This window comes from Alligator mississippiensis, chromosome 2 (genome assembly GCF_030867095.1).
Source record: "Alligator mississippiensis isolate rAllMis1 chromosome 2, rAllMis1, whole genome shotgun sequence".
In the NCBI taxonomy this organism is placed as follows: domain Eukaryota; kingdom Metazoa; phylum Chordata; order Crocodylia; family Alligatoridae; genus Alligator; species Alligator mississippiensis.
This window is the reverse complement of record NC_081825.1, coordinates 119,441,391-119,469,292: the sequence shown is the minus strand read 5'-3', so window position 1 is coordinate 119,469,292 and position 27,902 is coordinate 119,441,391. Positions and strand designations below refer to the sequence as shown.

Sequence of the window (27,902 nt, the reverse complement as noted above, 5' to 3'; positions counted from 1 at the left end):
AAATTAAACCTTACAAAGAAATAAAAAGGCTGGAAACAAGATAAACCTGGAAGTTTTATATTTGAAATAAATTTTCTATACATTTCCTGTTAGTAACAATGATTCACAATAGTATATGCCCAAAAGATAAAGGCTTTCAATGATAATTTGCTAAAAGTAGTAAGAAACACTTATGTGCACTATTTTGAGATTAGTTGGTCATCTGTTGTGTTACGTCTTTGAACTGTACTGTCTGTCCAGTTATTTTGCAAGCCAATGCAGAGTGCTAAGTACACTGTCAGCACTCAAAAAATAACAACAACAAAATGGATTGTGTTTTCAATCACAAAGTATATTTTAAAGCATTTCCATGCTGTCTACATTTTTAATGGTATATCACGGCAGTTTCAATGTTTGCAACAGCTGCCTTTTTTTCAATGTCCTATGATCACTTCAACATTTAACAACTTCCTCAGTAGCATTAGTAATTCTAGGCATCTTCAGACACCCTATTCTGAAAACATTAAAAACACAACAACAGATAAACTCCATAAGCATTCAGGGTTACACTGTTAAGTTTTAGGGTGCTTTTTTTCTCCCTCAGAATATCAAGAAAAGAGAAGCAATATATAATCTAATATTTTTAATTTTATGTACAGGAATATAATGTATGACATCTTTGTACATGAAATACATACAGTATTTAAACATTAAAATCAAACAGATAAGAATTTACATTAGCAATGACACTGACTGATCTGCAGCCCAGTTAATATTTAGTTTAGATCTGCATTTTAATGGAGATGCTTTTAATAGTTTACAATCATAGAAACATAGACATTTAAAACAAGACTTTATAAAATAATTTACAGAAATCCTACCATCTACATAGAGAGAAAATGTTTCTGTGTGGTTTTGTATGTGAATAACAAGGTGGTTGAACGACTTATCTCAGCCTTTTAAGTAATAAAATAATTTAGAAGCAGTTCATGCAATGTGGAAGCAAAAGAATGGCAGTTTCTTCAAGGTTTCTTGCTACCTTTGCCATCTACTGAGCATCAAATGTGGGCCGCTGGACAAATAATACAACTGCTGGATGCCAATAAAGAACGCCAGGCTCAGTTCCTCCAAACAAGTACTTATGTAAACATAAATATACAATTCGATATATTTTCTACACAGTACAAATACATGTCACAACTTCTCAGCTGTGTAAGTAGTCAATCTGTATACTTAAAGTAAGATAACGTTCAGATTAGAGTTCCATATATTTTTATATACAAGGTCACTAACAGAACTTCCTTGTTTTCACTAGTTTGCTCTGATATTTGACTGAATGTCCTCCATGCCCTATGACATAAACATCCAGCAGGTAGGACTTGCCAGGCTGCAGACCTTTAATTGTCTCTGTTGTCACTGCTTTTTGTATATTCTGGCTATGAAAATATTTACAGAGGACTTTTTCTGATTTCTTCCTTGTGTCTGGACCCAAGCACTGGTTCTGTTGTCTTTTCTTTTGTTCTTCATTATAATTGTCATCCACTTCCTTTCTATAGATGCAAAATTTATTTCTCTCCTGTGTGCCTAGCCATGCCACTGTGACTGAAGAACATGTGCGAAGTTTGTCAAAGGCTTTGATTCTGGTATCTTCAGGGAGAGAAGGAAATGACTGCTTGTTAGGTCTTGTTGTAGCCAAAATCTTCAACATGGAGGCACCTTTCTTACTTCCTTTCAGCCTAATTAGATATTTAGCTTTTGGTTTTCCTCTCAGTTGGAACTGACGGACGCCCTCAATGTTTTGAGACAAGATAAGTTTTCCATCTCTTCTAATCTGGATCTGCACAGCATCTAGGCATGAATGAACAAAGAAGGTGACCTTTTGGTGTGATGAAACAGGAGCAAACCGTAAAAATTTGGCTCCCTTTCTCTTGATGAATACATCTGTAACTTTTCCATCTTTCAGTTCAACTGTCTTCTGTTTGGCTTCCTCTTTAGTTCGGGCAAAGGTGCCAACATAGGCGGTGCTCATATTTGTGTCAATGTTAACTGCAAACATGTCAAAGTAGTATTGTGTATCAGGTTTTAAATCAGAAACTGTGAAGATGTTCTTGTTCCCAATACAAATTTTCTGCAGATCAACCCTTGGCTTTGGAGGAAAGTGGCGCCCAAGCTTTGAAGATTTTATGAAGCTACGTTCTTTGCCGGAATTATTTTCTGAGGGAAAGCCAAAATGGGCAAAGTCAAATGGACTGAAATCCAGACCTGGTTTTGGAGCCATCATGAAGGCATCATCAGAATTGAGCTTAGCTTCAACAGCACAGAGGCTTTTGAAATTGTGCTCTTTATTGATGACTATACAATACTGAATAGGTTGTTTCAATAAAGATGCTGTAGGACTTGGTTTCCATGCCAATGTGACTGTTGTGCGTCCAAGGGAGGTGACATCAACTCTTGGATCATAAGGTAATTCAGGATAAGGTTGGTCTGACTCTGGAGTTGTAGTGGCATATACTTTAAAGTGTGTATCTTTCTCTGTTGACAGGAGTTCTAACTGGTACAAGCCAGATGGGGAACTGGAGGACACAAAGTACTCAACATCATTTCCTTTGTAAGAGAACAGCTCCGTGCTTTCTTCATTAATAATCTGCTGTTTCTGCTGCTCAAGTGGTTCTGGTTCACCTAGATTATGACCAAAGAAAAATGTTTGTAAGAAAACATGTCATTATATGAGAAAATGAAACTCGAATAGCTATTTTAAGTAAAATATCAGAACCAGATGAAACAGGTGATTATGGGGAAGAGGACATCCAGTCAAAACTAATAATCAGTCAAAAATAGACTGGCTCTGGTAGTTCTTTTTGCTTAAATACCTATTAAATGGTAATATCATTACCTCCAAATACTGTATAGCTCAGACAACAAGAATGCATTGTTGAATTAGTGTTATGACAATAGTTATCCACATGGTGCTAGTAAGGGAAGGGTTTTTTTTTAAATCCATATGTCACAAGAGGTGTCTTACTGTAAAGACACAATCTCTCCCCTTTCCATGGGGCTCGTTAGTTATTGTTTTCTTCTGAATATATTTTCTGACCTTTTTAGTCTTGGAGCCTGTAACAGGTGCGGCCTTCCCGAGGCTAGTTTGATGCTGGTCCGCCCGCCTGTCTCTGGGCTAACCTGCCTCTCTTTCCTGGCATGCCTTGATGATACATAATTATGGTGTTGATTAGGTGGGAGGCTGCCCATTTTTGCACCCCGATGTTTAGGGGGATCTCTGCAGCTCTATTTCACCCTTACACTGTGGCCCAAGCCTCGGAGATGGCATCTCAGGCAGCTAAACTCAGCTGTGCCCTTCACCTCATTTGCTGTGGTCCCCTCCCTGGGACCTTCTGCTCCCCCTTAGGTCCTGGCCCCATCTTGTAAGGTTTGACCTAGAAACTACTATGCAAAGCCTAAGCAAAAGTGAATGTTATGTGTCGAATGCCCATCTGCAATGATAAGGAGCAGACAGTCTTAGATAGAGGAAGCTTGAAAACAAAAAACAGAATCAGAGGTACTGGAACAAAGAGCTCATTATAATACTAAAAATCACACCCCGAGGCGGGGAAGATATATGCTAATGGAACATATATGTACGTTAATGAGATACATAGCTAAAACACAGGTATAGAGACATGCTCAGTAAAGAACTCCTTGCGTCACTCCTTTATAACCAATTAGCAAACAAGGATGCTTATGAAGATTCAACCTCTGGTATATAAGGGGCTCAGTATTGAATATGTGTGCGCTTGTCTTGTGAAATTATTCTGCTTGCACCTTTTATCGCTAGCAATAAATCTTTTTTATACTTTCACCTCTGGTATCTTTATTGGCCTTTGCATACCGGGCACGAACCCAGACTTGAGCTGGGGCCTAACGATCTCAGGCCAGTTGGGACCCCGAGCCTCTTTGCTTTGTGGGCATCCCTTGCGGTGGGCCCCTGGCCCTTCGACCCCTCTCTGGATCCTGGCCCCAGCATGGGCCAGTCAAGGTTCCTCGGGACAAACCTGAGCTGCTTGCCTGCTTTTTCCCTCACAAATCTGCTGGGTCACATGAGCCTCAGGCCTCTTACTGGCCTGGGCTTTCCCCAGCTAGGACTGTGCATGAGCTGAAGGTTATTAGGCACCTCCAACCCACCTTTCACCGGGGTGGTAACTGTTCTGGCATTTTTGAGGGACTGTTTTGCCACAAACAGCCCCGCCAGACCACCCATCCCCAGAAGGGTGCAGTTTTAGTACATGCCTAGTACCTGGAGCCTCCTCCATCCCCACAGCATAGCTCCAGCTCATAAATCTCCAAGCTGTTCCTGAGTCTCAGCTCCAGTGGCTGCCAGAAGCAGACCGCTGCTTCACCCTATATATATCCTGGGTCTCAAAATGGCCACAATACTCCAACGCCTGGCTGCTGCCTGCTTAAAGTGTCAGGAACCAACAGTGCCCTGCCATAGAACCTCTCTCATAAAACTTCCCTCAGGTGAGACTTGTGCATCCCAATGTGCTAAACTCACCAGAAGCATTGACAGACTGTATCCCTTTACGTAATTTGAGTAGTTCTTTCTTTTTCCATGAATCTGATTGTCTTCTGTCATCCTTTTAGATGTTTCATTCACCAGACGATTGTATGTATCAAATCATTACAGATACAGGCAGATTTTAATCAGTGATTTAGAACTGAAAATCTCCATTATCAATTCTCTCATCAGTAAAGTACCAGAATTAAAATTTCCCTGTTACCTGAACTTTCTCCACTGGCTTCTTCTGGAAGTTCCTGCAGACTCAGCTTCCATTCCAAAGGAGCATCACATGGTGTTACAGTAACTGCTAAAGGAGTGTTATCTTCTTCAACCACAAAGAAATACCTATGGAGAAAGTAACACATTCATAATATCACTCAATTCTGACAAAAACTAATAGGCATTGACATGTCTAGAGCCTGAAGTCCTGTAACAGAATTCAGTGTAGTAGAGGGATATCCAAGCTAGTTTTAACTGTCAAGCGTAAGTTCTGATATCCATCAGGCAGAAAATCACTCACCTCATCTTAGGCTAATTTACCTGGCTTCTTAGAAACACAGTAGAGAACAATGGGACAGTAGAGAGTAGGAGGAATAAATGTGGTGGAAGGACCAATACAACATTGGTCACATTTCTTTTTCCTTGGACCTTGGATTTTGTTCTCACTTTAAAGGACATCTGTGGTTTCTGGTGACTCACGACTTACACAAAAATAAGTTCCCCCTCCCCCCAAAATAAAAAAAACAACAAAAAAACCCCATCAAAAACTGATATTTTTCTTTCTGGGACTCTAAAAATTGGTTCCAAAAATAAAAAAGAAATAAAATTCTTGACTTCATGCACAACTCCATTATATTTATACTAATCAACTTACCTCTTAGGTGTGTCCCGGAAGAGATAGCTGTTAATTTCAGCTCCGTCTGGAATTACTGATGAATCGTGGAAAAATGTTTTGTCCCTAATCTGCATCTGGAAAAGTTCCTCATCTCTGGTAGGCAACTTTTGGGTCCTGGAACTGAGTGGTAGCAGCAGGAAGAGCAAAGAACAATGAAGCAGGTGCATCCTACAACAACAAAAGGGATTCCCATGTGATGTCTTCCAAATTGTATCACTGTAGTAACTGCTACTTTTTGATACTCAATTTGTTTTATTTTAATTCTATGGCTTTATTTTTATGAGCACATACCAATTAAAAAAGGATGATAAAACAATATATTTCTCATGAATTTGGGCCAAATCCTTAACTGGTGTACACTAGTGCAGTTCTTTCCATCAATTTTTAAGCTGAAAAGCTAGCTTTTTATGCAAACCCCACATCCCTATACAAATTGTATTTAACAGAACATTTCCTACAAATATTACAAATTATAAGAACAGAACATGTCAATCTCAATACAGTTTAAAGCCATAAAAAAATAAGGGAAAATATAAACTGAAGACTATTTCATCTCTGATGTGCAATTATTTTACATATATATGGTGGTGGTCAGGTGTGTACTTTATATTTTATGGGAACCTCCAATTTTTGTGGTTTTATTCATGTCAAAGAATTAGCAATATATATAATAAGGGACAATCTTGCTTTGCCAGAGGGATTGACTAAGTATCTAAATAGGATTTTTCTATCTCTAAGTGAAGCTGATCCCACTCACTAGTTTCCCTAATTAGTGTTTTCTGTTGCTCACTACCAATGAGCAAAAGCCTCCATATATTTTGTAGATCTATATTTGACATTTTGCCAAATGTAACTTGCTGGACATGGGAATGAGCACTAGCACATAGCAGACAGAGGTTATGTTGACTACACTTTCCTTAAGAGATTTTGGTTGGACTCCCAGAAATCCCTTAAAAATGAATATTTCCAGTGAAATTGCCCTTTATAAAAATAGTGAATTAGGAAATTTATGATATAATCCCATACGCATTCAAAGCACATTGGTATTTGTGTACAATTCAGCAAGACTTAATTCTCAAGTCTGATGGGAATTCCAAAGCACAAAAGCAAAGAATCCTTTACAAATTAGGCATAATAATTCATAATCTCAGCCTTTCATTATTATGTCTACAGCTATGTCAGTAATGACTACCCTAAGATATACAGTGGGATAGAATGAAAATCTTTTGGTTCAGTACATGATCTAATATGTAATGGATTTTGTAAGGAAAAGAGCTGAGAGGGATAAAGGGACTGTTTGATACCAGCAAGAATAGGGGCAATTTAAATTATATTCTGATACAGTTATAAAATTTTAAAAATCAGATAAAATAATTCAAGTCTTTCTACCTAAACTATGGTTCTTTTACTGAATTCGTAGAAAAGTATAATAAAAGGAATGAGTCAAAACATTCTTATTTTCCTTTCTTTACTGTTATTAAAGCTAGGCATATCAGTATCCACCTTTCTTCTATGATGCGGGCAGGTTTATTATATCTTTATAGCAAACACTTCTTTAGATCAAATTTTATAATGTGTATTGTTTCCACTTGATCTTTTTGTAAAGCGGCAAACTCATGACTCCTTGTGAAGCCATCATATTTCACTCATCATAGACCTGCTCTTGGCCTTCAACCTCTATATCAAAACATAAACATACACCACCCATTGGAACACCAGTAGGCCTTCTCTCTCCTTTTTCATAAAGGTAAACTACTAAAAGCTTCCAGTGAACTGCAACAGCCAGCAGGGGCTATGTGTAGATCTCATCTAGCCAACAAGGTTTCCTCTACCTGTTCTTCAGTAAACCTTCAGCAGAGACCTCCAAAACCACAGGGACTCAAGGGTTGCACATCCCCTCTTCTTCCTCAAGATTTTCAGCTTCATATTCTCTATTATATCCCTTACAAAATCTTCAGAGACCCTGCTCTGTACTAAAATCAGCTATCCTTTCCTTCACTGAAAATGTAGGTTGGCTCAACTCTCTGAATCCAGTACTCCGGTATGACAGTACTCTCTGGCTGCATCTACACGAGACACTACTGAACAGTGGTTACTGAGCATTTATTTAGTACTTGTATAAACAAATAATAATATATGCACAGTAACCTAAGTTACTGCGCAGTAGCACCGGTGAATGCTTGTGATGCTACTGCGCAGTAGCGTCGCATCACAGTTTTTTCCATACAATGCTTCTGCACAGCAGTATCAGGCTGTGCAGTCAGTGTCTCATGTAGACATGCCCTCTCTTTCTGAATCCAGTTGCCTTAAATCACCCCATTTAGTCTTATAATTGCTCCTTCCATGCTAATCTGTCTCTTTAAACATGCTAGTGCCATGAACTCTCCTATTCTCTGCATTGTCTCTTCTCTTGCCCCATTCCTCTCTTTACTCCAGCTCTCCATCCTACCATCCTCTCCTATTGCAACTCATATTTTCCCTTCTCTCTGCCCTTGCCCACAATGAAAATTATAGAGGGAAGAATGAATGAGGGAAACAAGTTTATGTAACAGTACCCAATGTTGACTGAACATTGCAAATCAAATTTACAAAAACTCAGTCTCATTCGAATGTTAGCATGCAGCTATAACAACTCTATGTAATCCAATCTTTATCTTACTCATTTGACACTCCTCCTCTCTTACATGTGAACTATCTACCTCTCCTTACAGTCTGTTGTTTTCCCTCAACATATATATTCTTACACATAAGGTCAGATCTAAGGAATATCCTAAGGAAAGTGGGCTTGAAAGAAAAGAAAACTGAGTGAGGTTCACCTTCATATTTTTCTGTCAGACAGATAGGCTCATCTTAAAAGATCTCCATCCCCATTTTTAGAGCACTCAGCAAAGAGGATGGGTACCATTGCAAAAAGTTTTAAACCTGTATGTTATTCTCACTCCCTCTCTCAGGAAGTTCATGAATGTGTTGAATACAGTTTTAGGAGTTATTTTTCAGTAGCACAGTCAAAGTAGACTACACCTTTATTTATTCTGTGACAATCTTGCAATATCAACATATATCCATGTGACCATGAGGTTCAGTTACCATATTCTTTATTAGTGGGCCTTACAAGCCTTCATTCTATCACTTGAAGCATTTGAAAATGAATATTTTATTATTTATTGTATTTTATTTTTATTATATTGCTGTGCCATAACCACTTTCATAGGAAGAGGGAATGGGCACTTTAATTAAGAAAATTTAATTTTGTTTATAGCCAAATCAAGATTCTGTTTCTACAAGGTTTGTCAATATTTATCATAACTTGTCTCTTAACTTTTTCTATAAAGAGAAACCTGAAAATCAAAGTGTTTATGCTTACCAGCTAACCTAATGGCATTTGACCTTGGGAAGAAAAGTTCATAAGAAAAAATACTGCTGATTTAAGTCACCCAAGTCAGTATAAATCTCACCCCTTATATAACATAGGATGAATTCTGTGTGTAATAAAACACTTTGTTTATTGATTTTCAAGTATTATCCTTGGCCCAGAGGGAGGAAAAAAATCTTTCTGACTTAATCAGAACAATTACAACAGATTACTTAGTAAGCTAAGAAATTCTGACTCTTTCTGAAGACAGCATCCTCTAAATGAACCGCCCTGAAATCCCAATACAGTATATTCTCAGTGTCAGCCCCAATGCAATTTAACCTTTATTAAAATAAACTACTTTTGATTATAGGATTACGCATACTAAGCTTCAGTTCTTAAATTATTTCACCAAATGATCTACTTTAAAGACTCTTGCAGACTGGGTCTGTGTCCACATTAGCAATTTGGATGGGGGGAAAGGTATACTTTACTTTCTGTGTATAATCACCCAAGCATTCTTTATGTTAAACATAACACCAACAATATGCTGGGGTTAGTTCTGCAGTCCTTTTTAAGGCAAGGACCTAATATAGTCAACAGGGATTTTATCTCATCAAAGACTGCAGACTGGGCCATTTCATAGTTGTTAAACCTACAAATAAAGAAACACACTTTTTAAACTTCCTGGCTGAAAAATGTTAAAGGTGAATTTAATTTGGGTGTGTTCATTGTTAGGTACCCAACTCGATACAATTGAAAGGGACTTCATTTTTATGCATACTGCATTCTAAAATTCATTTAAAAGCTGAGGCTCATCTATACAACCATTTGTCTGGCAAATCTACACCTAAATGTAAGCCACTTATTTTACACAATCCATTGACTCTAAATCTAAAAAATAGAATGTTCAGCAATACACCACTTATATTTTCACATCGATTTTAGTGAAATCTTGCACTTATACAAAATGCCCATTACATGAGCAAGTCAAGAATTTATCTGTGTTCAAATGTATTTTTGGTCAAGTTTATAACTCACCACTGACTTTTGTAATATCTCTGAAAATGCATTTAGTGCTTGTGAGCATATAGTTAGTGATCTCCCTGCCTAGCCCTCACACACTTCTTGGAAACTTTCAGTGAATGTTTTATTTGTCCCCCATAACCAGGTCTGAGCCTGGTTTATTTTTAGAATGCATGTGTAAGAAAAGGCCTACAAATTGTTACTCCAAACCTATACAACTATGTGAAATATGTTGTGTTCTCCTCGCTATGCCACCTCCTAAATGTCTTTTATTCCCTTTTCTACCAGTTGGTCTTGTTTTCTTTTCCTTTAAATACAGAGTCAATATTTTATTGATATACTCCTGCTGACTGGAGGGATTTGCCTGCTGTTTATCACTGATTTTAAGCTGAGAGCCAAAGTAAACAGTCCTAAAGGAAAGAATAAGCACAGCTTTCTTTCTCTAAGATTGCAAAAGTGCCCTCTAATGGCTCATCTTTACCTCTCCTTTTAATTTTCTCCAAGTTCTTTTTCTAGCCTAAAACCTAAATCAGTCTATGAATATGAATGTAAATCTGATGACCAGTCAGTCTGTGTGAATCTGATCTCTGAATTCTAGATAATTACAGCTGGAATAAAGTAGATTATGAGACAGAGTTTGTGCTGCTGATCTGTAGGTCAAATACTGACATGGTGTTTCCTGCTAACTTCAAAAAAAGAAGGGGGGGGACTTGTCATCCTTAAGGCTCCATGAATGTCTTTCCTAATTTATAAAAGAAGGAAAAGAATATTGAAGAATAAGCACAAATGGAGAAAAATAAAAATAATTCTTTTAATTTTTTAAAGAGGAAAATTGACAAACAGGTGAACAGGGTGTGCTCATGTGCATGGGCCTCAGCCTCCACTTCTTTGTACTCAGAGTAAAGTTAGTCTTACACATCTATTACACATACATTTGTTTATATACAAAAATATGTATAAGCAGAGTCTATTACAAGACAGCATGTGTATCGGATCGACCGACAGAACTGCCAACCAAAATGCCCCAAGACTAAGTTGCAAAACAAGCATTCACAAAATCATCTTTAAATGCCTTGTTCTATGGAAAATATTTGCTTTATTCCTCAAGTACCTATAGGTCACAGAGACCTGTAAAAGATTTGCCGTAACAAAAAGGGATCTAGGGTTACTTGAAGCAAATACATCTGGAATAAATAAAACCTAATGTTTAATTACAGAGAGTGGAAAGTGCATGATTGTAATTTAGTTAGGATAATTTCAAGGCACAGACAGCCACAACATTTTGTGTTGTGTTTCTTTCTTTTTTGTATGGATGGTTAACTTTTTCCCCCTCTGTGTCCTATTTTTAAACTTAAGGCAGTTAATTTTTCTTTGAGGTATCCATGCTATACCTGATAACAAATCTATAAAACTTGAAATAGTTGTGAAGAGAATGTGGCCTTGGAAAATAAAAGGTGCCATATGTCTGCTCTGACCAATTAAAGGAACACTTGAGTTAAGGCCCCTTGAGCTTTTTACATTATAGACCCCTATTTTCAGGGTTTTGTATCTCAGCTGTAAAAATTAGCTCAGGTGGCAAATGCAAAGTGTACAAATTTAAAACCCAATTTGTTCACCAAATATTATTAAAATATGTTTGGCTATCTCTGGGGTTCAAGGGCAAAAATGATGTTTTATCATTTAAAATTATTGGAGAGTCCCCCCCCACTCCCACCCACCGATACACAACGCTGTGTTCCATTAACATCAGTTCAGTTGTTCCCTCATTGAAGAATGTATTTTTAGTTACTTTAGTCCTTTACGCCATAAGTATAAATAGGAGCTTTTTTGTATTTGAAAAAAGAAAATTTATATATTGACATAATTCCTTTGCCATTTCAGTGGCAGGGCATTGGCATCGGCCTTATCTCCCTGATTTTTTTATCTGTGGCACATTCCAGAGTATATTTGATTTTGTTTTCCTAAGGTGCTTTGTGGCTGTGGTGTGAGATTGCAGTGGACGTTCTTTTGGACTTTTTAGATAAATGGATACCTGCAAGTACATAGGACTGGACTTAGTGGGCTGTTGAACCCTTGCTAATTTCAAATTATTATGTTCCAAAGGAATATGGCCATAGAGTACACACACAGCTTTTTGTTTTCTCACAAGATTGATAGTATGCATAGTGAGTGTGCTTGTGCAGCACAGAGTCCAGATTGACATGCCAACTTCAATTGGCATAGCAAACTACAACTGTGAGGGAAAGAGCACTAATGTACTATTGTGTCCATAATCCTGGATTTAAACTCCCTAACTACACACTAACACGATGGACTATAATGACTCCTTTGAAGCTTTTAGGGTCCACCATGTCAGTAATCTGTGGATTAAAAAACCTTTTCTTGCAATTCAAATTCAAGTCCTGTTTTTCTTTTGTTGAAAGTATTATTTTAAGAAAAGAAAATGCAGTAGCATACAAACAAGACAGAACAGAACAAAACAAAAAAGCCCAAAGCAAAACCACAAAATAAAAAGAAACCTTGTGTGAAAATTAAAATGTTTGATAACTGAAAGACAAGATTTATATTTCCAATCATTTTTTTTATGCACAGAACTGGCAATCTGGACTACAGTTAAAAGGACCTGTTATCTCCAAAGGGCTGAGATTTTATTATAAAAATATTTTGGGAAAGCTTTAGATTAGTCAGGCTGAAAAGTAAAATAGTCATGAAAACGCAGTACAAAAATGACTAGTCCTCACAAGGACTACTCAATTTCCGAACACAGCTTTATTTTTTTACTTTTAAGAAAAAGTACACTACATTATAACATCAGTGGAGTTGCCATCCTGGAGCAGATCATTGCCCTAATTAGTTGGATGCTTCAGAAAACATTGAGCCTGAACTTTATGGCCACTACATAATTCTACCATACAATTGTAATGTGTTGAGGCATGCACCCTGTAAAAGCATGTTGTAAGGAAAGACATAATAAAAATGTAAAATATCACATAATGTTATATTTGATTCTCCATGCGCTCATAGTAGTTTTACATCCATGTGACTCATTAGACAATGATGAGACTAAAAGAAAAGCAGGTCCCCTATTTTCCACTATTCTCTTTGCAAAAATTAACACCATACCTCAACTTTAAAGTAATTTTATTTTTGCTGCTGCTGCTGCTGTTGTGAGCAGAATCTAATAACCCATGGAGAAACAAGAACCCCTACTGAGTGTCTTTTGCTCTGTATTTCTGTAGTATTCAGGCTGAGTCCCTACCCACTGGTAGTTTTGCATGCGCTCCTGGGTTTTACATGGTACATTTGATATAAGTTAGAACAGCTGTTAACATTATGTTCATTATGTACCCTGCAAAAAAACCCTACAAAAGCCCTTCACAGCTTTGTAAAATCATTTTTTTTTAAAACACAAGGTTCATTAACTTCATTGACAAATGTCCAATCTTCTACATCAAACACTGATTTCAGTATGCTTCTTAGAAATGCGATCCAAAACTTATAGAAGTTTCCATGGAATTAAATGAGTTCTGGATGAAGCATTAAGAATTTAGACATTACAAAACCTTAATTCTGTCATGATGAATGACAGTTTAAGATAATAAAAAATTACTATAATATGCCCAGCATTTGATCTTTCATTGCACGAGCAGAATGTATTTAACAAAAGAGAGTACTTACCTACCTCATTTTACAGGTGAGAAAATTGGGGCTGAAAGTGCACAAACGTGCCGAGGACACATCCAAATTAGTGCCACCATCACATAGAAATAGAATCTAAGTCATGTTTTCCCACATCCCCCTTTTTTAAAAAGCATTGGACATTACAACGTCCCTAGACCAAGTCAGTTAGACCTTCAGCATGTCACTAAGAGAGTCTGTGTTATCCAGAGAAACAGAAATATGCATGCAGGAAGTATAACCAAGAATTGCACACTGTGGAAATAGTTTGCTATTTGGTACTCATTTTTTTCCTGTTAATTTAGAAATACAGAAATAGGCATATTGGAATGATGTTGCTACCCACTACCTTTACAGAAACTGTGAACAGTCAATACGTCAATATGGTTTGGTGCCCTACTAAAAAGCCAGACAGAGGGCTGAAAGAAGCAATGGGGCCTAAATATCTTGCTGGATACCATTATTACTGTGCCGGAATTTGAGGTTGGAGGTGGGAAGGAGCTTCAGAAAGCTCTCTACAAAGCCAGAATAAATAAATAAACTGTAAAAATGAGTAGCTACCATTATTTGAACCATTCTTCCTGTTCTGGAAGTTCTTCTCAGCTGAACTTTGGCATCTGCTAGCAGTTGAGTTAGTTGTTTGTAGAAGACAGACAAAATAAAAGGGCTAATGCACAGAGTTCCAAGAGAGAGAGACCAGTGAAGTACTGAGGGTGACTGGGCCAACATTATGATTTATGAAGCCCAAAGAAAGAGCAGGGTCTGAAGGCAGGAGAAATCCAGGTGTGGGTAACTTCTGCCTCTGATCTTGTTGCTAAATGGGCTGATCTTACAAAGGTGTGAATAGCAATGATAGCACTCACATTTTATATCTATGTTGTGATTACACTGACATTCTGACATTTTTTATTTTCCTTTTGGTAGGTTATACAAGAGTGGGGGGTGGGAATTGTTTCACTTTTTTATGGGGAGCCAGCTGTGCGCATTGAGGCCATCTCTCCTTGATTTCCCAATGGTTTTCCATTGAACAGCGATTCAGCATACTTAACGGTAATGTTATAGTGTCTTCCTTTCTGTGCTTTCTCACTAGTTGACTCGTGAATCCTACTTAAAAGATAATGAATGATTGGGCAAATATCCAGAACACCAATGTTAGTAACAGCAGCAGCTCTTCTAATAGTCATCTCTAAACTGTAAGAGCAAACCAGTAGGTCTCTAGGCTTTGTAAATGATTCATTCCACACCACAGGAATCTAGCAAGCTATTCCCTGGTTCCATAATAATTGACTCAGCCACTGGACTGCAAGCAAAATGGGTTCTGGGGTTATGGCTTGTTTACAGCTGTCATATGAATGTTTGCTTTCTAGACCAGTGACATAGCATGGTGCAGGGATCAATTCCCAAATAACTTTGTGTATTAGGAAAAATAGCCTTTTGTCAATCTAATAAAGCTCAGCAGCATATTAGTTGGAGACAAGCAGGGGGACGTTAGCTCATTTGAAAAAAAAAAAAATTTCCCCATTCTACTTACATTATTTTGGGTTTACCTGAATTGTATGAACCAAATCATCAGCTGACAGTCAGGCTAAACCAGCTGAGAGTTTTACCCATCTCTTTAATTAGCACATTAATATAAATTACACAGATAGATTACAATTTTTTTTAATTCAGTAATTTTTATCAGAATCCAAAATTGCAACATTAAATCTGACACTAAAATCATATTTAATGCTATATACATTCAGTTTCACAAGAATGCAAGTATGCCTATTAGTCTTAAATGAATTGTCATAGGTCACAATTCTGTGTGTCTAGTATACCCCAAAGAGCAATATGATATTGCTGAGATGCAAACATTTGTTGAGTGTTTGAAAATAGAAAGTACTATAGGCCAATACGAAAATACTAACAAATATTTACATATTTCTACCACCGTTTTCAGCATTGTAGAGTTAGGAGAGGAGACATCATCCAAAATTAAATCAACTGACTTCAATAATACTTTTAATGTTGATATGCCCTACGCTGACACCTTGCAACTCCAGAAAAATGTTGCCATTAAGACAAATGAACATTTGCCTCTTTACCACCTCTCTTGGATGTCTATTCTTCTTTGTCATGCTGTACAAAAAACAAGATGCATTACCTGGTTACACAAAAGGTGGTGACCAAATAAAGTTCACTCAGCCATGGATATAATTCTAAGCCACCTCACTTTCTGAACAGCTGGTATGTTGTCAAGAAAAACGCGTATGCCCACATCCTGGAGGAAACATGGCAATGACACACCCATTGGGGTGTGTGAAATGGGTCATATTTGATTTGAATTGGGGACAGTGATTTGATCCATTTATTCAGATCACTGTCCCGATTCGATTTAGCCAAATCCGAATCTGAAGATTCAATGCTGATTTGGAGAATCAGCGATTTGGCCATAGACACAGCTTTAAATGTCTTTTCTACATACATTGAGGTATCAGGCATGGCTCATGAACGCTGCAATGGTGGGGTGGATGGCGTGTCCCACAGAAGTGCTGGGGGCCCCCCCGCGTGCTTGGCAGTAGACCCAGAAGTGAACCAGAAGTACTTCCAGTTCACTTCTGGGTCCACTGCTGAGCACGCAGGGGACCCCTCACTGTACCCCCTGGCTCAGAGATCAGTTTCAGGGAGGACCCTGGGTGCCCCCAGACCCAGGAGGCAACAGTCGCCAGGGTAGGGGGAGGGTCCCCCGTGCGCTCTGCATTGGACCGGGAAGTGGACCGGAAGTGCTTCTGGTCTACTTCCAGGTCTGCCGCCAAGCACGCTGGGGACCCCACCATGCTCCTGTGGGATGCTCCATCTACCCCACTATCTCAGCATTCATGAGCCACCTGGTACCTGGTACCTTGAGGTATGTAGAAAAAACATTTAAAGCTGTGTCTATGTCCAAATCATTGAATCTCTTTGGATCTCTCTCAATGGATTCGGAGGGTTCTGATTCAATTCAGAGAAATTAAAGGGTCTCCTGATTCAATTCAGATTCGGAGATTCGGCCGCCAAATTGAGCCAAATCTCCACCGAACTGAATCAGCGACCGAAGCTTCGCACAGCCCTAACACACATGTCATGCCAGCCAAGCTTGTCTGGATATAGATTGCTGTGTTTATTAGCTACTGGCAGGCAGCTTCATTTAATGCTTCCAGGGCTATGGATTCAGCCAGCAAAGAAGGACCACCAGAGAGAAGAGGAAATATGTAATGCCCACAGAGCAGCCTCAGAGGTCCCCAGAACCAGACGTTAGCCTTTTGACACCACAGACCATTGACATAAGTACGTTATTTCAGGAGTACATCTGGCAGTGAGAAGACCACAGGCAACAGAATGACAATAATATTGCCCCTGGATTTTATACCCCTTGTTTCTTTTTCTTTCTTTTTTAACTTCTTCCTGTCTTTCCCCTGGGTGCAGGTTCTTCCAATACCAGCACAATTTCTATACCAGTAAATTTGAGAAGAAGGAAAGTTTTTGGTACTGATATTCCTTTTTTGTACTTTGTGAAGCTTGTACTGTTAATTTCAAGCCCACACTTATGTGTGTTGCTCCACTGGGTGCCTGCATTTTTTGGTGGAATTATATTATTTCTAGGATGCTCATACAGGGGTAATGAGCAATATTAGCTATTAGTTGCTGTAACATTTATTTCAGATTATTTTTGGTGCAAGGCCCATATTCATGATGTGAAAGTGACATGGGATAGAGCTGTGTTTGGGGCTGGTTAGGCTTTGTAGTGTCGGTGATATACTTTGGGATTTAACGAGGTATTTTGTTTTCTAAACAGCTCCAATCATGTACTTCCTGTATGAACAAGCTGCAAAAACTGCTGAGCGGGAAGACTTATGGTCCACACATGAACGCTACGGTGTTTTCAAAAGTGTCAGGGTCAAATACAGGGATGGGATAAAGGATTTCAAAATGAGATTATTGAGGGAGTAGATTTCAGCTTCTCTCTGCTGCAAGTCCAGTGTTTATTTGTCCAGCCTAGCAGGTGAAAGGTTAGTTCTTTATCTAGTTATTCTGAACAAAGGCTGAGGGAACACATACAGGCAGCTAGGTCAGATTGTTATGGGTGAATGAACATGCAAACAATACGAAAACCTTCAGACCTTCTATATGTTACCCATACCGCCTCATCAGTGAGTTTTAACATTGTTTTAAAAAAAGAAAAAAAACAAAGTTTCTGGAAGAAAGGCTTTAATTAGTTCAGAGTTCAGGATGTTCATGCTTCTGGCACTAGTAGGGGATTTGGAAGACATATGTAGGGACTAGGCAGTGGGAGATCTGCCTCAGTTACTTTTCTTGTCTTGCATTATTATTTCCGGATTAAGAGATGACTGGAATGTGTATCAAGGGAATTCCATTTTCCATGTGGTGAGAGCTGCGGTGTGGGCCCAAATGTTGCCTTTCTTGGGAGGCGATGCTTATCTGATGTTTGTAAAGCATTCTGAGATTCTTGGGTGAAAGTTTATTAATAAAAATAAAGTATCATTAATTCAGTTTTAATTAAAAAAAAAAAAAAAGGATAAATACAAGACCTAATTACTCATCTCTGTATTTTATCCAGACAGGGAAATTAAGAGGACCCACTGACATTTTTTTTTAGCTTTCAACAAAAATAAAGCTGAAGATGTTAGAATTTTAAGTCAATGAATGTTGCAACTGCCATCATGTTAGGTACATCCACCCAAATTGTCATAGGTTTCATTAAACAACCTGTTTGTTATTTTTTAGCTTAACACTAGAAAACTAACTGGATAGTAGAGCCTGACTCTGGCCTCAATTACCAGCTTAGGTAAGTTTGTTCTGTTGATTTTATATGGTCTTAATTTATTCTGGTATAAATAATGTCAGAATCAAGCCCCATGTGACCTGTGAGTCAACATTTTATACCAGAGATGGCATTTCATGGCTAAACCAAATCAGACTCAAATCCAAACTGCTGAGGGAAAGTAAGTTTACATAGAATTTTTTTCTTTTAGTGTACATACATATTGTACAATAATATTAGAAATTCTGAGTGCTTTCTACTGAAATACAAATATTTCTCTGGATTGTCTTACAAACATCTTATGAAGTTTTCAACACTACTTTTTTATCATAACTGGACACATCTCCATGAGCTGCTTACTGAGGAGATGCCTAATTAGCTCCACAGTAAAGCATCACCGGTCTACACATATGGAGCTATTAGGCCAGAATAAAATAATTCACTTCCCGTAGGTTAGTACTTATCAACACAAGTACTATCCTATGGTGGAGTTAGTTTTTTACTCAATGCACATGTAGATGCCGAAGGGGCTGACTGGGGCACAAGGGTGCTTCAGTGTGGGGGCTACCTGATGCATAACTCATAAGCACCTTCATGCCCCCTCCAGCCCCTCCGCAGCACATTGAGCCAGGTTGAAGCAGCCACAGGCTGGCAGGTTGACCCCCCCAGGTTCCCCACCAGCCGGGGCTGCACTGCCCCAGCTCAATGTGTTGCAGTCCCAAGTGCACATGTAAAAATTGAACCCGGGAGCAATAAACTCTGTGGGAACTGTTGTGCCGGAGTTTATTGCATCATATTAATATGCACATGTAGACGTGCCCACTGAGAATTTAAATATGCTTCCTTTTCTTAAAGTGATATGCTGTCAGCCATTACACATCAAATAGTCCACTTTTAGAAAATATATGTCATGCTTTGGATTATAATACCTGTTTATTCCAAAGGTTATTTTAAGTCAGAAAAGTCTAGGGCCAATCTCTTTTGCTTTGTCCATACAAGGTGAAGACATTTAAACTCCTAGTTATTTTTTATGTAGTAATTTTTTAACAACTGTACAATAGGTCCTTTTTAGCCTGGTTATAAAAGTTTTGATAGTCTAACATAAAATCTTCCCCATTTAACAGAAGTTCAATATCCCATATGGCTTTTCAGCTTTTATTCATTATTCCCCACTAGTGAAAAAAACAAACTGGAGGGTTCCTTGGTAAAAATAAAGGAAAAAGACCTGTTATTCCTACAAGTTCATACTCATGCAAGTATTTCTTACTCAGGAGAGTAAGCCCATAGAGAACTGAGTCCATATTTAGGAGCCAAAGGAACAGAACTAAAAAAGGCTAAGGTGCTTGGTGCTTTAGATCTGTTCAACTTTGTTTTCTTTGCATTCAAAGCCCAGCTGGTGATCTAAGATACTTGGCTTTCTTAAACAATCACATCCCAAACTGTAAACAGCTTAATTTGCATCAGGTTTTTGGCTTTCAGAATATGGAGATAACTTTAGAATGGTTAAATATAAACAAATTACTAGTAAAAGTACTCTACCTAAACAAAGTAGCAACATCCTGGAAATTTTGTAAACTGTTTAATCTGTTTAATCCTTGCTGATATGTGCAAAGAACCTGAAATTCTGTTACACTACATTAGTCAGTCTGTTTCCCTAATGTGAAGCATTTCACTATTAAAGTTTGTAGAAGGGGAAGCAGTTTCTCTAATGCTTTTATTTTGGTAGTGGTGAGGTTAAAAGGGGAGGGATTATAGGCATCATTAAACTTTTATCTAATAAAATTACAGCCTTCTTTAAAGTTTTTTTTTTTCCAAAGTAATATACTTAATTAAGAAAACAATGATTTTTCACTGTAAATCATGGTGGAAGTGTCAGTTTCAGTAGTGTGTCACATTGTAAGTGTCTGAGGGTCACTCTTAGAAGGGCACTCATATCCGGGACCAGTGGTGAGAGGAATGAGGTGGAAGAGATAAATTATTGACTTTTGTTTTTCAAATGTCCAGGTGCTATGAGCTAGCCTCACTGCTTCTGATCTCCACCATAATGCAGTCAACAAGCTTCTCTTCCACAACTGGATTCAATTATTCAAACCCCTCTCTCCCCCCCCCCCCAAAAAAAACAAAAAACCCAAACAAATCACCTCCCCCTAAAAAACTAGGGCAGTAAAATATGTCATACAGTAGAGCCTCAGTTATCATGACTGATCTCGTGTCCTTTGACAACCTATTAATTACACTGAAAATTACCTCAATTATCTGAATGTATTCAGTGGTTCAACAACATGCAAATAATCAAAGCTGTACTGCATATCTGCTAAGTATAGCCTTTGGTAAACTTTAATATTTAGACAACACTAAGTTTTCAAGCTATCATCTAGCTGTGCATACTCTACATTAACACAAGCACACTTTTGCTTTATCAAAACACTTAAAATAGAGGAATAGATTCTTGACTAACATAAATTGGTGTTTATCTGCTGATTTCAGTGGAACTATGCAGATTTACATTAGCTGAGGACCTGGCCCATAAACACGCCTAAGGATGTTTTAAATCTTTTTTAAAAGCTATATAAAAATCACAAAGCACCAACCTTGTTTTAAAAATAACTCAGAAACTTTTGAAGGTCAGCATAAACTACAGTGAAAAATATGATGCTGCTTTCCTGCTGTACAGGAAATGCTACAGAACTCAAAGCAACCATGTAGCTCATATGAATTACTTTTGGTTACCTTTCACCAGTTTGTGAAATATTTAGTCCAGTGGGTATTCTAACAAATCTAAGGTAAAGAAACAAGTCCTGAAAGAACCAAAATATTTTTTATATTTACTTTCTTTCTCTATAGATTTTGGAATAACGGCATACCTTCTAGCGCCTCATTTATTTCCATCCTCAGATCTATTTCCCTGGAGTTATGATTTATTACTCTGATCCACTCCCCAATTTAAGGGGCAAATACTTCCACCTCTAATGACATCTTGTTAAAGCTTTCAAACTTTACATCTCAACATTCACAGGTCTCTCCATCAGCACTAGTTTCTTTCTGTACTTTTCTCAGGAAGAAATAGCCATTGGTTTACCTCATAGAGCATCAGCAACTATTTATAAAAAAATATGTTTGTCCTAGGAGAGTTTAACATTACTAGTACAACGCTTATTTCCAGCTATGAAGGAAAGCACATTTTGAGGAATATAACTTACGTGAAAATGTATTTCATGATTTCTCTAGGACATTTGCTGATTGCACTCTATTTAAAATACTTGTTTAAAAGTAGACACGCAATAAATTTACAAGACTTGATTCTCTTCTCACTTTTTACTTCTATCTCCACTTAAAAGAAGGTATGCTATGAAATAATAAATGGATAATTTAACATTAGTTTGATATTAACTTTATTGGTTATGCAGTGATGTTTGTGATGCACATAAGCATTACACCACACAGCACTGCTTCGGTGTTCCACATGCATTACATGGTCCCTCATTCCATCTTCATATTACTTGTTTTGTAATTAAATAATGAGTACTGCTGAGAAGTATTCTTCTGCTAACACAAATATTTTGTAACGGGTTTCCAACCACACTTGTTTTCTTTCATAAAGTTCTGTAATTTATTTTAGTCCCAATCTTCTTCCTGTCTCATAATCAAGCAGTGAAAGAGAGCTAAGAAAAATCCAAACACTACCTTGCCTTATGTATTATTAGCATTTAAATTAATATCCCAAAGTAGCAACAATTTATTTTACTTTAACACAGTTTTCTATGTATTAAACAATGTTAAATGTGCATTTTCCATTAAAATATCTTTCATGCAGAAAATTTTGAATTCAGCAAAACTTTGTGGAAACACTAATCTATACTGTATCCACTGACATAGATTAGTAAATCTGCCTCCTCAAAACAGAACTAAGGAATAAAAAAATAGAAAACAACACTTAACTAAACTAAAAAAATGAAAAAAGAAAATATCTTTGGAAAACTGCAAGATATTGAGGGACTCTTGAAACAGCTCCTTAAAAACAGTGATGTCATGAGTTTACACTTGCATTATTAATATAAAGCTAATTGACTTGAAAATGAATGCAAAGTCAAACAAGGTTTGCTATCCTCTTAAAAATCTGTACTGTAACAGAAGCCAGTACCCAGATGTTCTGTGGGAATATCTCTTGTTTCATCACATAAAAGCGCCACATACAATGAAACATAGTACTGACTCCCATTTATCCAAACCTGGTTAGATTTTTGGTTTGTTTTTCTAGCGATCTTTCAAACTGACATGAGAAGCATATGAGGTGGTCTCTTATACAACCTCTTGATACCATCTTGAACTGTAACCATTTGCAGAAATAACCTGGGATTTCTTTTAATAAATTATTTATTAAGATGGTCTCAAAGCATACATTACAGATTAAAAAGCAAAAGTCTGAGTTTAATAATGGTCTCATATACAAATAAACAAATATGATAAAAGACCTTAGCATATTTCAACCTAAATTCTCTTCCGTACTAGATTAAGAACTATCCATACACTATCCAAAAGGTGAGGAGTGAGCAGGTTGTGTGGTGAGTGTTGTGACACTGCTCCTCTGAAACTGAGATCTCCCACTTGGAGTCGGACTGTGTGAAGGCTCTACAATGCCTTCAGTGGCTTGGGTAAATCCATGTCTCTTGAGCAATGGATCAAGTCACTTATATCTCCAGATATGGGGCTGACAATAGTAAGTGTTTAGGATGTATTTAGGATTCTATAAGGTGTTTTATGTTTTACATTTTATTTTATTCTTTACTTAATTGAATGATGCTAATTTAAATCTAACATTTTATATAACAAAAAATGGCAATGCCCTTTAAAACGTAACTAGATAAATGAAAACACTAAGGGCATAGCTGGTGACAAATTGAGTTTGAATACATCACCATTGCCTCTACAGTTTTGAACCTGGCAACTGAAAGATCATGGGCATCTTCCACTCCCATTGTCATTAGCAGGATTTGAAGATACTCAGCCTCTTGAAGAATTAGGCCCTTTACTGAATGAGTACCTGGAGAACTGATCCTATGTCTAATCCTGAACTACCAACGCAGCTCATATGGGAACCAGAAGCACCCTGTAAAACATGGGAAATAGGGCCGATGTTATATTCTGGGACCTTCAGTTGTCAGCGAAACATTGAATAAGTGGTGGATTATACCTTTAAATTTAACAAGGGACGTAACACAGGTGTTACATGATTTTAAACAGCTTGCTTGGCAGTTTGCAGCACATTGTTTTCACAGTCATTGTGGAAACCTGAGTGTTGTTCCCTGGTGTACTACCTCAATAATGTTTTTCAAAGCAGTCACCAAAACCAAAATAGACATACAGGAGAACTCTCTCTCATATAAGTGATCACCTAATAAAGAGAATTCCTGCACTAATTTCAGTGTGACTACTCACAAAAGCAATTACCCTGCAACACAGGAGCTGTTCAAACCAAGATTAAGTAGTGTCCACCATTAAACTGGGCATATCACCACCAGAAGCTTCTATACTTGCAGCATTATCTAACATCATGTATCTCCGTCAATAAAATTAAAAATGTGTTACACACATCCTGCTGGCTGTGGTGTGCTACTTATGCCATGAAAAAAACACTGCTAAATTGGTAGATGAAACAGTCCATAGGCATGTTTGACATACCTTTCACTTCATTAACATGACTATGACAAAATACAACTGAAGTCCTTGCCCTAAAACTAGAAAAACATTTATTTTGCTCTGACCTGTACCATGCATTTCTTCTAAAACAGTGACAGAAACATCTACCTATATTTCATATTTTAGAAGTCTAATATGCCTAAAGATGATACAAAGTGATTTTTTTTTCAGTCAGAATTTATTCAAGTTGGGAGGTAGGGTACTGGTTATCTTTTGACGTATTGCAAGGTGCCAGCTAAGGAAAGTGAGTTGAGTTTCCTTGTAAATAGTATAAGACATAGAGGCAGGATTGTATACCATATGCTACAGTACGGTATACATACAGTAAACTGCCAATTCTGTTTAAAACATTTCTCAAAAGGCCCAAAATGTAGAAATTCCATCCCTGTCAAATATTAAGAACCGTAGAGATTGCAGCAAATATAAAACGGTTTTCAATGATACTGAAAGCTTTACCATAGCAGATCTGCTCCTGCACATTTCTATTTTAGGTATTAGACTGGTGTGGGGAGGACAAATTGTTCCTAACAATTGAGTTGAACTTGTCATTCCTAAAATATTAAGGATCAGTAGTTTGCAGATAGAGGGAATGAGGACGTGGGGCTTTTCTCTTCAGGACTCCAAAGCAGTTCTGAAAATCTCTAATTCCTCATTTTTTATAGAGCATCTAAACTCTGTTATCGTAAGAGTTTGCTATGATTAAATCACAATCCCCTTGCAGAGGCTGCTACAACATACAATCACTCTGTCTACGGAAGCACTTGGACCTGTTACATGGCTGTGTTTTATGCTGACATGCCTCTATTTAAATGTTATCATGTTTAAAACCAAAAAATGCCTTTGGTATAAAACTGAAGTAAAGCAATCTACATAAATCAAAGCAACCTATGCAGATTTCACAGCTGAGATTTAATCCTACCTTTGAGTCACAAAAGCTTTATGTAGTATCGACTCTTTCCAAGCTAGGACATGGAGACCAGAATTAGGAACCTTGGCTTCCTTTAAATATTGTCTAGCACTCAGCAGAACTGATAATGATAGGGTCCTGCCACTTCCGTAGGACTAGCCAAACATTTTGCATTTGTAATTTTAAATTATATTTAGAGTTAATAGAGATTTAACTTTTTGGTGGGGAAAGAGGAAGGTAATGAGACACCAAAAATTGCACCACTGGGTCCCTGACGCCAGCTGTTAAAGAAACTACCTTCTCCAAAGAGTGGCTGTTGCAGTTCCTAAAGCAGCTTTCTGTCAGCATGGTAATGGCAAGTATATCACATTTATCCATAACAATAAGCTGACCTGCTTTAGGAAAGCGTGATACTTTACCACATGAATGCTAAATAGATCCTGAACAAACAAACTTGTAGAACTGGCATGTTTGGGGATGCCCTTCAAATTATATACGTTTTAAAGGATAAAAGCAGTATCTGCAAATGATTAAAAGACACTTCATAGCTATTGTCTCCGCGCTGATGAAATAAATGCGTAACTCAAACCACACATCATTCAGAGCAATCTCATCCTGTTCAAGCTTTCCAGCTTTTTTTTTTTTTAAGTAGTCACTAATTAAAACAGTGTAATTGCCCGACTTGCATAGTTGATCTTGCTATTTCACTGAGAAAAAAAATGTCCAGACACCACAATAAAATGCAGCATAGGCTGTCCGGCAAAAATCATTTGCTTGTGAAGCGTTTAGTTAAAATAATAATAATAATAATAATAAATCAACAGTGCACAGTGCAGGGGTCCCAGCAAACAGCTTGGTCCTCGTGGAAAAACAGGATTAAACAGAGAGCCTCATGCCAACCACAGTCTCTCTCTCTCCCTCTTCGGATTAATATATTGGTCAGGTTTTAACCTAAGCCCCACCACATACGGCCAGTGGAAGTGTGGGTGCAGCAAGCCCTCTGGCAAGTTTGATGAGAGTGTGGAGCTGCAGGTCCACATCACCCTCCGCACCCCAGGGTGGTATGGAGGGGGGACTGGAGCTGACAAGAGTCCCAGAGTTTTTTTGTGGGGGGGAGTTGGGACAGACAGAGAAGAGCCTGGCAGGAGCAGCCCTGAAGCCAAAGGCAGAACTTTCCCTGGGCTCCCGTCCCGAGCGATGTCCACCCTTCAGCCCCACGGGCGCGGGAAGGGAAGGGAAGGGAAGGGAAGGGAAGGGAAGGGAAGCACCTGGGTGCTGCTCCCAGTGGAGGGGCTCTGAGAGGGGAGGATGTGGCGGGGCTTTTCTCAAAGAAGGGGGCACCGCCGTCAGGGCAGGGACAGCAAGCCCCAGCCTGGTTCCTCCGGCCCACCTGCAGCGCCAGGGCAGGGGCAGGGGCAGGGGCAGGAGGGGAAGGGGGCCGGGCTGGAAAAGAGCCCTGTCACCCCGCGGGGGGCAAGTGCCCGCGGGCGGAGCCCTCCGGAGGCTGTGCGGAGCTGGCAGCCCGGCCTCTCCCCGCACGAGGTCCCTGCTCGGCGGGCTGCTCCCCGTCCAGGGGGCACCTGCTCCGCGCCGGGGCGGCCCCACGCCCCGTCCCCGCGCCCGCCGCCGCCTTACCTCGGAGCCTGGTCGCCCTCGCCCTGCTCCAAGGCGGGAGCGGAGCGCGCGGCGCCTGAGGGGCGAGGCGGCCCCCGGGCGGGACGAAGTCAGCCCCAACTTCGCCCTCCCCCTGCAAAGTTCAGCGCGGGGGCCCTCGGCCCGGCTCGCGGAGGCGGCGCGGGGCCCCCTCACATCCCGCGGCAGCCCCGGGGGCTAAGGATGCTGCCGGCGCGGGCGAACGCCTACCCTCCCCGCCTGGCCCGGGAGCGGCTCTGCGCCGAGTGGCACCAGCGCCGCTCCCTCCCTCCCTGCCCGGCCCCGCTGCCACGCACCCCCCCGCGGCGCGGGGACCCCGAGCGCCAACCAGGCGGCTGGGCGACGCCTCCCGCAGCCCGGCCCCTGCCCCCGGCCCGCGGGGACCCGGCCCAGCCCCGCCGGAGGGGCGGGGGACCGCGGCCGGGGAGGGGAGCAGGCGGCAGGGCTTTCCCACCGCCACAGAGCCAGCAAAGGGGGGAGAGCGGAGAGCGAGCGGCGGGAGCCGTGCGCTGCGGCAGGGCTGAGGGCAGCCTTCCTTGGCGGAGTGGGGCTGCCGGCTGCACGGGATGGTTTGGAGAGGGGCGATCCTGCCCCAGGCCGGGGCTCGGGTGACTGCCCCGGGGCTCTTTGTGGCACAGAGGGCTCCTCTCCGCCAGAGGCTTTGACCCGGAAAACCTCCAAGTGGAGACGAGACAGTCACCTTGCTGGGGGCACCTAAGCGGCGTGCCCTCAAAGCAGTGTGGCATGAGCGTGCCTGCCCGGCCGCGCTCCTTCGGTGGCACGCCGCACCTGACCCCCAGTTAGGGTGGCCATCCTAGAGGACATTACGGTTTTCTGCTACTCTGTCCTGTATTGATACGGAACCCGGCACCTTTATGCTCTCTATTTTTCTCTTCAAGGAAAGAGGACAGGGGGCAGGGTGGCGGTGGTCCTCCGTCTTCTGTTTATACGAAACCTGGCGCCTTTATGCCCTCTCTTTTTCTTTTCAAGCATTTTGTGTTAACAAAACATTTACAATTGTGTTGCTGTATGTATCAGACATGTTTCAGGGGGCAGGGAAATACCCTATTTTGGAAACGGCAGTCTCTATTTTCCAATGATATAGGATATTTGTTTATATTGCCAGATAACTAAGTCAAACCTGGAAATGAATATTATTTTTCTCCTCAAGAGAAAAATAGAGGACATAAAGGCGTCAGGTTTCGTATCAATAGAGGCCAGAGGACCACTGGACTGTCCTCTATGATGGCCACCCTACCCCCAGTTATCTTTCCTACTTTCATCTACCCCGAAAATCTTCAAGAGGAGACTGGACGGTCACCTAGCTGGGGTCATCTGACCCTGAGTTGTCTTTCCTGC

The 27,902-nt window shown here is 39.6% G+C and overlaps 1 protein-coding gene across 1 annotated transcript; it reads right to left on the bottom strand.

Annotated features, from left to right (window-relative positions):
- Positions 1–41: 41 nt before the first annotated feature.
- On the bottom strand, positions 42–26,791 carry NDNF (neuron derived neurotrophic factor). Its single transcript, XM_006263128.3, has 4 exons — positions 26,526–26,791; positions 5,406–5,594; positions 4,752–4,876; positions 42–2,658 (listed from the first exon to the last, which is right to left on the bottom strand). Exons 2-4 carry the CDS (start codon positions 5,591–5,593, stop codon positions 1,268–1,270), a joined length of 1,704 nt encoding a protein of 567 aa, XP_006263190.1. The 5' UTR covers position 5,594; positions 26,526–26,791; the 3' UTR covers positions 42–1,267.
- Between the last annotated feature and the right edge of the window lie 1,111 nt (positions 26,792–27,902).

Excerpts from the sequence above, each read along its gene's own strand:
- NDNF (XM_006263128.3), bottom strand. The coding sequence starts at position 5,593 with ATGCACCTGCTTCATTGTTCTTTGCTCTTCCTGCTGCTACCACTCAGT. Across the intron at positions 4,877-5,405 it reads TTCCGGGACACACCTAAGAG|GTATTTCTTTGTGGTTGAAG; the intron begins GTAAGTTGATTA and ends CTTTCTCCATAG. Across the intron at positions 2,659-4,751 it reads AGCCAGTGGAGAAAGTTCAG|GTGAACCAGAACCACTTGAG; the intron begins GTAACAGGGAAA and ends GTCATAATCTAG.